The 13,665-nt window shown below is 45.0% G+C and overlaps 1 protein-coding gene across 1 annotated transcript in view; it reads right to left on the bottom strand.

Moving 5' to 3' along the window:
• The window catches only part of VPS8 (vacuolar protein sorting 8 homolog (S. cerevisiae)), a gene marked incomplete at its 5' end in the record, with an annotated part of 61,394 nt that extends 47,880 nt beyond the window's left edge, over nt 1-13,514 (bottom strand). The window contains 11 exons of the mRNA XM_010182636.1: nt 683-790; nt 1,579-1,638; nt 1,739-1,892; nt 2,509-2,576; nt 3,330-3,416; nt 4,233-4,357; nt 8,597-8,651; nt 9,146-9,178; nt 10,130-10,223; nt 11,799-11,929; nt 13,446-13,514. Coding sequence (XP_010180938.1) covers nt 683-790; nt 1,579-1,638; nt 1,739-1,892; nt 2,509-2,576; nt 3,330-3,416; nt 4,233-4,357; nt 8,597-8,651; nt 9,146-9,178; nt 10,130-10,223; nt 11,799-11,929; nt 13,446-13,514 — 984 coding nt within the window. The remainder of the gene's footprint in view (nt 1-682; nt 791-1,578; nt 1,639-1,738; nt 1,893-2,508; nt 2,577-3,329; nt 3,417-4,232; nt 4,358-8,596; nt 8,652-9,145; nt 9,179-10,129; nt 10,224-11,798; nt 11,930-13,445) is intronic.
• Between the last annotated feature and the right edge of the window lie 151 nt (nt 13,515-13,665).

Below are 13,665 nucleotides of genomic sequence, written 5' to 3' on the forward strand. Positions count from 1 at the left end.
CTCCACCTCTCTGTTCCCAGAGGCATCACCCCAAATCCAGGAGCTCCCCTTGGACCCGCATGCTGAGCGCACCGCAGCAGCACACGTGCTTCCCAAATGGAGCGTGATGTCTCACTTTCAGAAGCACTCATGTGAGGAAAGCAACAGACGGCTCTGAGCAGGGGGCTGTAAAAATGTTCGCCCTCCGCTGGGTCACTTTAAATAATTTATTTGTACTACAGGAGTTGTATGCCATAAGGTGGCACTACACGTGGAGTGATCCCCCCTGCCCAGCTTCATGTACTATACAAGGCAATCCAGTTTCTAAAAGGGGTGCAAACCCCAGCATCCGTACAGATTCGAAGGAGGATTGATTCTCATTCACTGACTCCCAAGGGGCTCAGCCCCACTGCAGTTCTGAATTGGAGATGTTGCATGAGAACTCCCATTCAAGGGTTCTCTCTCTCCTGCACTTTCTGCTTGTAAAAGTCAGAACCACAGAACCCTGATGTGAAACTGGCTTTAATTCACCATCGTCAAAAAAAAAATCCAAAACATTATGCAAAGAAAACTAAGGAGTTTATAAATTTTGATAATCTGAAGCTGCAGACATCTCACGTTCACCAAGAGAGAGGCTCAGTCAACTGAATATGTGAACAAGACGTGACTATCTGAAAAGCAGCATCAAACAGCCAAGGCTTACCAGAAGAAAATGAACCACGTCTCCGCGGCAGAATGCAAGCATGGGGTTCACAGAGTTCTGTACGGCCACAAAGTGCCACGCCAGAAGGGGTACACTAGAAGGGTCCATCTGTCGGGCAGAAAGCACAGCCAGTATTTCAGGTGTGCAAGGCAGAACCTCAGCTCCAGGACTCGACTGGTTTACACACTCGGGCTGTAAACCCATCTCCTGCTCTGCTGGCAGCTGAGCTCTTCGGTCCAGCCACGCGATTTATGGGCAACGTGTGCCTCTTGGCAAAGCGGACGGCCAGCCAGAACAAATCCTGTGCTCCAGCTGCTTAACGTGGATCCAATCTCACACGGATTGATGGACAGCTTGCTAGCAGTCCTGTCTCCATTCTCCCAATCTAACATACCCCATATCTTCCCCCAGCTGCTTTTCCAAGAGGAACCATACCGGCAATTAGTGAAAGCAAATAATTTAATAGTTTAGAAGACTGTGTAGTGCTCTAATCCCACCTTGTTTCTGTCCCTGCAATTTGGGATTCTATCGTGTGGTTCCTATGTAAAGCAATGGCCCTGCCTGAGGTGACTGCAGCTACAACCAGGTCAACGTCCCACCTGGGGTGTGCATCCAGGGACGACAAGAAGCTGAGGGGCTCCTGTGTTCCTCCCTTCCTACTTACTGGAGAAATTCAGCACCTTCACTTAGGTACAGCTGAAAGCAGCCTTTCCATTCCTGCCCAAAGTCTGCTCACATCAAACCAAGAGACTATCACTGCAGTTCCACGATGCAGAGTTTACTGCATGCTGATAAACTGGCCATACCAAACACCTCGTCCTCATTTCATCCCCTTCCCTCTAGGAACTGTTGCAGCCGTAATCCAAAATGAACCAACGGTTTGGTTCGTTACTCACACGACCATAGGGAAAAGTCATCCACACCTTCAGAGACGGCTTCAGGCCAATAACCAGTATCTGCAAGAAAAAACAAAAAGGCAAAATAAAGTGTTTGAATATACACCAGAAAACATATTTGTACTTTCTCATGCAAAGCCTTCCGCAGGCAGCAGGTTACCTTCGTCAGGGAGGCCATGGCCAGCAGTGAATACTGGGTGATGGGATGGTCTCTCAGCTCAACTTTCGCGTGTAAGGGTTCAATGCAGCAAACCTCCCCCTTTGAGCCACTGAAGAGACATCGAGACTCACACGTTCTCACTCCCATAACCCGCCTGCAAAGAAGGGAAATCACCTCGGTGGCCAGCTATCGAGAAGAAATCACCCCAACAGTCTTACAAAATCTCAAAAGCGATCCCTCATAAACACTGTTTTCACAAAGTCCTTCACACAGCTCCAGGGATCACTTTTGGTGTGACTGGAGGCAGTCCCATACAGCTGCTCAGGTGCAAACAAGAATCCCTTAAGATCTTATTTAACAGTAATGTTCTGGAGGTTCCTGGACGTGACCAGATGCCCTAGACTGTCAACCCTTCCTCCCTGTCCCTCCTCCTCTTGAAGAGGCCAAGAAAACGAGCGGTTATGGCAGGGCTGCTCTCACTGATGACACCAGCAAAACCAAGAGGCAGCACTTTAATCAACTGCCAAGAATACACATGGAGTGCCAGGATTCTGGAGAATGCATTGATACCTCAATAACTCAGGCTATTTTATGACTGTTACGCTGGCAGATAGCACCTTGCTTCTGCTGTCAAATTTTAATGCAGCCCTAAACTACACCTTCAACGTGCAGACAGTAGCTTTATTGGTTCCAGTGGTTTTGGGTTGAGAAACTGTGACCCAGCATTAGTTTATTGTACTTTCTATGGGTACTTAGAGTTGGTGTCTTACTTAAATGACAGTTCAAAGACGGAGCCTCCGCTGTCATTGCAAATTGCAAGCGTCGGGTCATCTGTAAACTGAACAGATAATTAGATTAAAAGTGGCACTACAAAAAATGATAGAAAAATGTACACTATAACATCATTAACAGCACTAGGACACTAACAGCAGAGTCACTAGGAGCAGATGACCTGGGAATACTCATCTTTGGGCACAGATGGAAGATGCAGCAGTAAGGGGTCACCCTTGCACCCACCAAACACCTTTGGTCAGCCAGGTCAGCGCAACCAGCACATGGGAACCTGTCCTTGAGCACCGTGCCCCACCAAACTCCCTGCACCAGTCCCATGTGAGACACTGCATGGGTCTGGGGAGTCTCAGCAAGGCTGAGCAAGAAGCCACAGATTACTTCTCTTTCAACCCAAACATTCCCAACAAGTTATCTGAAAAACTGCCGACAGAAGTCACTTTCTACACTTCAGACTCCTTTAGATTAAAGTTGGTGAGTCACGTATCCGGTTCAAATCACTGCAAGTTTCAGAGCTATGTATTCTAACAATTAGTCACAGATTTTGGCATCAGAAAGAGAAGCTATAACAAACAACAACTGTTTGTTATAGTACAATTCACAGTCAATACTATTATTTCAGATGTCAAAATACTCAGCTGATTTTTAAAATAGAATTCCTGCTCATTTTCTCACCTCTGGATGCTATCGCTATATAGCTGCTCTCATCTGAAAATCCAAAAGTACTACGCAAGGAAAGTCAACACATCTGACTGTGTTTTAAATAAAGTAGAATGCCAGGAGTAGGTGCAGAGTTTGTTACCTTGATGTGCAAAATGGCTGTTCCTGGAGGGTGGGCATCCGTTATTGACCGCAGCAGCTTCCCGCTGGCCAGATCCCACATCGTGATCTGCAAGCAGACTGCTCTCAGTACACACGTTTACTGTCCAGGGGCTCTCTCCAACACCTCGTGAGTTAGTTAGGGTTAGATCTGAGTATCACTTAAAACTGGACACTGCTCTGTACTGATCCAGTCTCTATCTGACAGGGTCTGGAGCAGTCTGTCATTCAGCTCTACCATAGGCACTGAAGCATCTTATCCAGATTGAAGGGGAAAGCCAAAGGAGCACAAGGAAATTAAATTAAAAACAAAAATCAAAGCTGCCTTCTCTGTATTACATGGACCTCTAAATTTTACCAAGTTAACTTCTGCCCATTTTGGTTTAGTTTTAACCTTAGACGTTTTGTTCAGGATTTTTTTTCTCTCTTCAGGTTCAGAGAAGGACACAAAACTACAATAGCAGACACAAACCCTTTTACCCCTGCATTCAAAAGCTATGCTGCTTCTGTCATACAACGGAAGTAAGGTATTAGTAAAAATGGACTTTGGGGCTACAGATGAGTTTCAAGTGAAAACTAGCTTTAATTACAAACCATAGATATCATAAAGTGACCTGGAAAGACTAAGCTTGTTATCTTGGTGTGCCATTTCAGTTTAATTGAATCCTTCACTACATTCTGCATAACCTACCCAAACAATCTGCCCGAGTTCGGTCGCTGGGTGCAGGAACAGGCTGGCCAAAACAGCTCTGGGGAGATGGAGCCGTGCGTGCTGCTTCTCAGCACCAAAGCAACTACAGCAACCAACCGAGTGTGCCTGGCTGGGAGCTGTGGTCACCCCTGGACAGTGTCACAGCACCGGGCCCTCTCCTCCCACGGGAATTACCTGTCCTTTCGCAAAGCCACACAGGAGCCTAGAGCAGTCGTTGTTGATGCTGAGAGCAGAGATAGCCCCATACTGGGCGCCAACAGCAGTGCTGCCCAGACACAGCCGGAGAGCCTGGTTTTGATCTGGAGCAGAACAGTCAGTAAGTAATTAGAGAGAGAAACAGCAATGATTAAAATTAACATCATGCAATTATTTACATATACAATTCACTCGGGGTACAATTAACAACTCACAGGCTTGCAGGTAAGTTCTTAAAAAATGTTTACAAAATGAGAACATGTGTTAGTACGGAGATAGGGGAACGCTCTTGCAGGGAAATACAAAAATTACTCTAAAATGCCCCTCAAGCACACCACGGAGCCCTCCTGAGGTCAGTCTGACACCACGGAGCCACAGCAAACCACAGCCACCACCTCCATTGCCAAGCACAGGGCAGCGGAAAGGCTTCAAAACCAAGGTCATCGCTCGGCACACAACGCTCCTTGCAAGGATGAAATGAAAGCAGAAGCCATGTGATGGAGACAAAGATCACCCTTAGCCATGCTACTAAAAAACACCTTGGCATCACCGTGACAAGGGTGTACACGGCACAGATCAGAACAGGGCAATGAGAAAGAAGAAAAATCATGGGATGTTCCCATGGACGCTCAAAGAGCACAGAGCTGCAGCTGGAGAAAGCTCCTCACAAAGGTATTCTCTACATGGCACTATTTAACTCCCAAATAAATAATTCCTGTTGCAGAAGTCTGGAAATACATTTTACTTATAAAGAGATCACACTAACCATAGAAATAGGTTTTAAAATAAGGTGAATACTGCAGCTTTTGCTATTAAAGCTGGACTGTGTTCTGTTCTTACAGCTTAAACCTGTCAGTAAGTCAACGTGTGTTATACTTGACAACTCAATCAATAATGAGCTGCCTATAGGGCAAGAAAAAGGAGACTTTCACAGCTTTTTCTAAGAAGGGCAGCAGGTTCAGAATCATCGTCACTTTCATTCAGTTTTGTATCTTTATACATATACCCACGTGAACTGTCAAAACTGTTTTCTTCTCTCTCCCATAATGTCAGTTCAAACTAAACAAGACCCCCACCCCCAAATTAAACGCCTGGTGTGACTCAGGTTACTCCTTCCCTAGAAGGAAGTGCCCGCTGTTGGCCAGAGATGCATTTCCAGAGCTGAGACATGACCACCTGAACACCTAACCCAGAGGAACCATATCCCAGCACTTGTTCTTGTTTCCAGCCAGTCAAGACAAAAACAACAACAAACCAACAACAACAAGAAACCAACCCAAAGAATCCACTGCAAATAAGATCGACAAAGCTGCTTCCAAAGCAAAGCAAGACGCCTGAATCAATGAGCTCCTATCCATCAGCTGGTAGAGCAATAAAGATGGATAAAGGCCAAAAGTTTTAAGAGCCGATCTGATGGTTTTCCAGACTCATGTTATCAGCTTTGAACTAAGGCACATTTAGGATCAAGCACAAAAAGTTTTGTCTGAATGTTTGAAACAAAGGTGGCTATGCATTGTCCAGAAAATGTTTCTAATTCTGCAATGGACTTAAAGCAGTTCTTAATCCGAAAACTTCTGGCAGTAGCAATTTGAACAGCTATCAAAGCCTGAAGTCAAAACAAGACGGCGCTTGGATACAGCTCTGCAAGTGAAGAACAAAAACGAGTTTGTGAGGATGAAATGAGTCACCGCCCAGAACACAGCAATGAGCACAGCACTCGGAAGTTATCACTTCTCAGTGGATCAGGCTTTCATCAGACACGATCTTCCCGACTTAACGGGACAGGCTGACACTGCTCATCCCCCCAGTTCCACAGCAGCCCCTCCACACCCCTCTCCTCAGCTTAAACCAGCAAAATGACTCAGACCAGAAGCGAAGGCAGAACACACTGGGAATTCACAGCCAGCAGCGCTACCCCCTGCCCGGGTACTTCACTGCCCGCTGATCTGGCACAGCCAACATGCAAACCGGGCAAGACAGGAGATGTTCATGCAGGGTACATGCACAGTGCAGTGTTACTGTACCTTTTCCTTTTCAGTCCACACAGAAAGGGCCAAAACAGGAAAGAAAAAGCCAGAAATCAATATAAAAGAGAGAAGTAACAAACAGCACATATGTGATAGACAGAACCTTCAGATTTCACTGATAGCATTTCCTTTAGTTAACATTTCCCCTTTGATTTATTCAAGGAACTGAGAGGATGCTGTGGTAGCTAGTGTTTTAAAACCAAGCACATGGAATCACTGAAGAAAAACGAGCTTATAAGTTTGGAACTCATTGCATTGAAAGAAATAAGAGAGGGAACAAAACTGGAAGTTCACAGGGAGGTAACTGGTAAAGCTGTTTTCAACAGGTACAACCAGCCAACCAACTCCCCACTACCTTCAAAAAACCACCACACACAATGGTCTCAAAATCCAGTTTTAACGCTGTCTTTAGGTACCTACACCACCTGCTCTCTTAAGATACCACGCTACTTCCCCACCTCGACACAGACTCAGGACACCAACCATCAGTTTCACAGCCAACAGGCAAAATAAATGGTTCAACACTAATCAAAGGTAATTTTAGCTACAACAAAATTTTCTGTCCAGAACAAAGCCTTCATGCAAAATAACACATTTCAGTGAGCTGTGTTTAAGGTTGAGATTTGAGTACTGTAAAAAACCACTTAGCTCCTCTAGAAAGACAGAGGAAAAAAACCTTAATGGATTATTTATTATTACAGACTTGCTGGGAGAGCATTTCTGCACTGGTTTGTGATCCTCAAGAGAATCATGGCACACAGCTTAACTGCTTATTTTCACAACACTCAGCTCCAAATCAGTTTCAGAAAGAATCAGGAAAAATTATGGCCCTCATTTATAGATTTAAACAAAAATAAAAATCCCCAGAGTGAGCACAGTACTAGAAATGAGCTAATGGTCACATTCCTAAGGCACAGAAATTGTCAGTATCCAGATGTGGTAACAAAGAACCAGACAGAAGATAAACCACCTGAAAGACAGGGAAAACATCAGAGTGACAAACTCTGGAGTTGGCATCTAACCAGACTCCAATCCACAGGAAAAGTGTTTTTGGGAGATTAGATGTGCAATCTGAGAACTGTCCTGTGGTAACTTTGCAAGAGTCAGCAGAATATTCAAAAAAAGCAGAACAAAAGCTACCCAAGTCTTCCCTAAAAAGGACAAGGTAGGTACAGGTGAGCTTACGAGAGGAAAGAAAGTAAATAGCTATTATAAAGTCAAATACATGGAGGGGGAAACGAGAAGGTTAAAGAAACTGCTAATGGCACAAAACCATTCAGAGATATCTGAACATCAGCAATGTTCAACCCTACATCTCTGCAGACAAAAAAGCTGACGTTTCCATTGTACAGTACAAACCACGCGTGCAGCTTAAAAAACCTGGAGGAGACTCATCCTGATCAACACATCCAGCAGAAAAGCATTTCATAACAAAGTACAGAAATCGATCAGTCTACAGCTATAGACCACTAGTTTCAATCACAGAATAAACCCAAACCAGAATGCTAATCCTCTCCTTCTGCACACAAGGCCGCCTTGTGCAGCCATACCCTGCAAGGATCCCTCTTGCAGTCAGACCGGAGAGCACTGGGGTGACTGCAGTTCAGTGTCTTCCCTGCACCGAGGAACCCAGAACTGGACATGGTCCCTCAGTCGTGGACCCAAGTGCAGAACAGAGGCAACATCTCCACGTACTACACCAATTTTAGAAAAATCATAAAGATCTACTACTAAAAACGTAGTAAGATCATGTGCTGACTGCGGCAGATCAGTTGTTTATAAGTTTGGTGATAAGAGGAAGAAGAGAAAAGCAGAATGAAGGGAACAGAGCTGACTGGTGCAGGGGAAGGTTGGGGAAGGAGAAATCCCACGGGCAGCCGTGGGCCACAGGTTGCACTTCCCAAGGAACACGTTTTAATCTCCCTGATGCTGGCAGCTACTGCATCATAGGGGAGAAGAAAATTAATGATGAGATGACCATTGTATACTGGGTCTGGTTTCTTCTACATGAAAATAGAATAATTTACGTTTAAACATAGAAAAGGCTCTATAGACAGTTGCACAGAGCTAAACTTCTTGATAAGAATGTGCCAATCCCCAAAGCAGAAGAGATGTGCTAATAAGGACAACCGAAATATCGACTGTGCTCTATTTCTTTACTGAAAGAAAACCACATTTAGCACCAACAGAATTCATAAGATATCCATCCTGCAGTCCTACTTCTGGCTGGTTTGGGGTTTTCTTGTTGTTTGTTTGTGTGTGTTCGGGGTTTTTTAAGATAATTAAAGTGCAAAACCTCAGAACTTTTGAACTTACCAAATATCAGTGCCAACCCATGGGAAGTTCCCACTGCTATCAGATTTGATGCTGCCTGAAATAGAGACGCAGAAAGACTGAAAGCAGAAGAAACGTCAGTCACAAACCCACCACCTCAACTCTCACTACACCTATGCAAAGTTCGCCAGAAGGGGAAGATCTGGAAGGTTACAGATATAACCATTTCCTAATTTATAAGTGAATTCCTAGCAATGCTAGACAGTCCACAGCAGGCCCAGAAACTCCAACTTCCTTCCTTGGGGGGTTAAACAGAACCCCAAGATTCTATTGCACTTGCAAACCTGCACCAAACTAAATAAAGCTTAATAGAAATCACATAATATTGTATATATTAATGTTCTTCTACTTAGTGCAATTCAGATTAAAAAGGGACAGTCACTTTGTTATAGCTGCAGTCCATAAGAAATTATACCTCATTTAAACAGAAAAAGGAGAAAAACGTGTTGTCATATCCAAGGCAGAAAGTTGCCTTTTTAGTCTGACTTGAACTTGATAATTGTGCAGCACTTGATAATTGCGAGTACTTACGATTGCAGTGGGTAAACCAGCATCCACTTTGTCCTAGAAAAACAGGACAAGTCATGAGAAAGAGACACAACTTCCAGCTCCGTGCACGAGACTCATGATTAAAACTACAGCAAACAGAAAAACCAACACAAGTTGCACTTTAGCAGTCCCAGCAGGGCAGACAGTGCTCAGGAACCACTGACCAGAAATACCCAGAAGGGATGAGAAAGCGCACAGAAACCGAGAGGAAGAGAACTATCCTGTAATTCCACGTGAAAGTTACTGTGTTCTTCTCAAAACAGTCCAGTATTAGTGGCAGTTTTCGGTATTCTCTGTGCACACATCTGATGCAAACCCGCCTGCCTCTCAAGCACACGTTGTTATCTTCCCACGCGCACCTCCCTCAGTGCAAAGGGCAGCCCACAGCAGCAGCTAACATTGCGACCCTGCTCACACAGACACACTCATGGACGAGTCATGTGTATTCTACTCTTAACAAGGCTGCCTTGCACGCTTCAGAAATCACTCACTTTACAAACCGTCGCCTTGGCTCTGGTCTCGACCAACCCGTTCTCCCCTGGCAGCACCATCTACAGCTCAGCTCCATTGCCCCATGCCCGAAGTGCAGTCACGGACACGAGAACACCCAAACCTGCTCCTCACTCGGCTCAGAGCAGCGAGGTGTCCTCTGGCTGCTGCAGGCATTACGCAAACCTGTTTGCAGCATCTTCAAGCAGCAGAACACCACTAATATTTTTATATTAACACTTCTCACCAGGTTTCATGACATCTGGCAACAAAAATCAGTGTTAAAGAGGACCTACAATATTGCTGCTGTGATTAGTCAGCTAATGCCCAACTCACTGTTTACTAGTTAGTAGTTTGTGTATCAGATACGTTAGTATTATCCAGAACCAGGAGTAGAGGGAGGGAGGTGATCACACACGCACCCTTCACATCAGAAGCTGTTCAAATTTTACTTAAGTAAAAAAAAAAGACACTTACTGCCGCAGATACGATTTGGGCAGAAATTCCCTTCAGGAGTGAGAGCCGTATAACTGACCCATGAAGTGAGAGAGAATCTGGGAGTTTTTTCTTCCTAAAGAAATAAAAAATAAACCAAATGTGTTAGAGAAGAACCAAAGTTGGGACTGTGCCTCAGCTGCAGCTAAAGCAGCAGGTGAATTCTGCACGCACTCGCAGCCCATGCAGCTTCTGCTCTTATTCTTGGGCCCTACATGCACAGACCAAAACGGACATGAAATTGTCACCAAAGGCTGCCGTGCACCACTGTGTCTGCAGAAAACCTGCTTTTAACTCATCTCCTGGGGTGGAGGGGAGTTCTTCAAACAAACTGCCCGATTCAAGCAGGTATTTGCAAAGCTCAGCCTTTATTAATAAGTCTAAAAGCAACACTTAAGCTCTTTAATTAATCTTCCAGTGAGTCAGTAAGTTTCAGCCTTTAGAGGTGAATGGCTAAGAAAACACATAATTGGAAAAGGCTCATCAGCAGAATACAGACCCCAAGGAAAATGGGATATATGCTTCAAGAATGACATTCAATTAAAACACAGCTGATCGACATGAAAGGTAAGTGTTTCTGTTTAAGGAGACAAGTCTTTGCTGTAACTAGTGCTCATTTCTAAAGAGCACTGCTATGCCACAGCACGCACAGCAGAGGAAGAATCCCCAGGAAAGGGGCAATTTTGTTGCCAAGCACCAGAAAGCCAAATTTCCAAAACCAACACCGAAACATTTGCTTCTCGTGTCTCCACAGGTGCACAAGTAAGTGGCTCACATGAAGGCTAAGAACCACGCTGTGGCTAGCTTACATGAAGGGCCCACAAACAGCAACTAGCTCCATCCAAACATGACAGCGATGCTGCGGGGCTGTTCTACCCACTCTGAACTGAAAAAGGTTTCAGCATTTCACTCAACACAAACCATCTTACTTGAAAGAGGAGGAACAGCGAGTCACAGCACAGCACCAAAACCCAGCACACTTAGAGCGTCTGCACTCTATGCAATTGCCTATGCAACCAATTCTTACGGCACATAAGGCGGCCATGGGAGTGGCTCAGGATGGAGGATCAGGTCATCACTGCAGTAATTAATGAGATAACTCAGCAATATTATAGTTAATTATCACATTCCTGACTGCTTTTAGATTAGCATTCAATTTACAGGAGTGACAGCAGCTCACTTGCCTTTTAAAAATAACCACCAGCAGACTCTGGAAGTCATCACCTTTAAAAGATTTTCTTTAAAGTCACCATGGCTCAGCGTTTTAAAGATTTTTTTAAAAGATCCCATTAAAATGCAGAGAAATTAAAATGCTCTGCTTCCCATAAAAGGCATTTATTGCTCCAACAGGCCCTCAGTGCAAAACCAAGTCCCATCTCTGCTGCTCGATGCTGCAGGAATAACACCATTCTGTCAGCAGCAGCTCCACCAGGGTCCCTGCAGCACCCCAGGACTTCAGGAGACAAAACTCACACGTGAAATGAAGGTTCCTGCATGCTCACAGCAAAGCACAGGGAGGAGATTGCCTTGGGAAGTCTCAACTGTTCTTAGCTTTGGCTTCCCTTCTGCTCACTCAAACAAGGGTAAATCATTCTGAGTGGATATAAGCAGTGCTCCTTCACAAGCTCCCAGGCCACCAGTGCTGCGGTACCTTTTCAGGTGAGTCCGATCCCCGCTGTCAGAGCTGGCGACAGAAGACGTGTCATAGGAGTGTGTGTCTGTGTTATCAATGTTCAGGAGAAAGGGATCCTCCAAGATGAAAGACTCCTCTTCGTCATCAGTCTGAAGGAGAAGAATCACAGCAGCTTACCAAACATTCAAAGCACACAACAACCTCACTGAAACATTAGCAAAACACCATCAGTTAGGTAGAAAAATCAAGGAGGAGCAGACAAAAGGGTTTCATATGTAAAAAACAGCACTATATATTATTACAGCACTATATATTATTTATTATTATAGGTTGATCCTGTGGAAGAACTAGCTTAGGAATTCACAGTAATTACAGAAGTGGGCTGGAGAGAAAGTTATTGAAGCTATACCCCAGGTATGACCCACTCCAGCAAAACTTCAACAGACCTTTAGCTGTTCTCAAAAGCCTCCCATTGCCAAGAGAAGGCCTAGAACCGTTATCACCTGCTCCAGCATTTCCCCAGGTGGTGGCTAGCAGTGCCCCCAGCTGCTATGAGGGTTGATCGTGCTCTTCTCCTGGTGATTTCTCTCTCTTTCTTCAGGCATAGCCTGGAATTGTTTTTACGGTCATTTTTTATTGGCCATTCCCTCCCAATGTCTTCTAAATTCAATACAGTTTGTGTCGCTCCTGAAGCTCAGAGTGAGAGAGCAAACACAATACCCCACCTAATGCCAAGCATGCAGAGAGCACAGCAAGTGCTCCTCATTTGTCCTACAGCTGCCAACCCTGTGCCCATTAAGTGTCTGATATTTTTTAATTCAGTGCAGCTGTGCACCTTTTGGCTCAGCCAGGTTGTTCTCCACCAAAACCCTTTTCAGAAGATGTTTTGCCAGTCATTCCCATCCCATATGCACTGAGATAAACAGCACTGCAGTAAAACTTTGTATCTGTCTACACTACACTATGTTTTCTTCAGATTACCTCTCAAGTTTGAGACTACCAGGATAACACTCCTCTGACATGGCTGCAACCACATCTCCTGCCAGTTCAGTATTGCACAAAGTCAGTCCGTTCCCTCTCCCCTCGTCACCCACGGCAGAAGCAGAAACAGGATGCACCCCTGTCCTCATCCCCTTCCAGTAGGGCAGCAAATCACTGATGACCACTCCTCTCGTTCCTAGACCGTATCTGTTTGGGACCCCTTATGCCGTATCTTTAACTGCCACCTCCTTTTCCCTTTATAAGAACTTCCTAGGAAGCCCAGCTGCCCATCCACTCAGTTCATTAAAGCTTGTTTTCTCAGAGTTTATCTTTACTTCCATGTCCTTCTCCTTTCTAAGGATTGTGCACTCATGTGGCTATTGGAGAAAGTGCACTGACTTGGATATAAGTGAGACAGTCAGCTCTCCCCTGCAAGGCACTACAGGAAACGTTAGACTTTGAGACAGTTACAGCCGTGTTTTGATCAAAAACCCCAAAATTCCACTGCACGGCAACTACTGAACTACACATGCATTTTGTCAGCTATCTGCAACAGGAAATTACGAAGTTATACGATTTATTTTGCAGGAAAAAACAACGCAAGAAGAGCCAAAGGAGTGTGTGCTGCCTCATCTTAGACCAGTCCTGTACTGGAGCTCGTTGCACATCCAATGGACCACTGACCTCATTTAAGATGCTCTCCAGCGTTGGAGGGGTATCCACTTGCGGGATGTCAAATTCTTTGTCATCAATCTGCACATCAGAAAACACAGACCGAGTTTAGGCCGCCTGCTCCACCTGCCAAACTTGACATTTACCCGAAGGATCTGTTTCAGCCCAGAGCAGCGCACTGCGGGGACAAACGCCACCAACCGAGGTGCCCGGACAGCGGCAGGGCCGCCCC

This window comes from Mesitornis unicolor, unplaced genomic scaffold (genome assembly GCF_000695765.1).
Source record: "Mesitornis unicolor isolate BGI_N332 unplaced genomic scaffold, ASM69576v1 scaffold51304, whole genome shotgun sequence".
In the NCBI taxonomy this organism is placed as follows: domain Eukaryota; kingdom Metazoa; phylum Chordata; class Aves; order Mesitornithiformes; family Mesitornithidae; genus Mesitornis; species Mesitornis unicolor.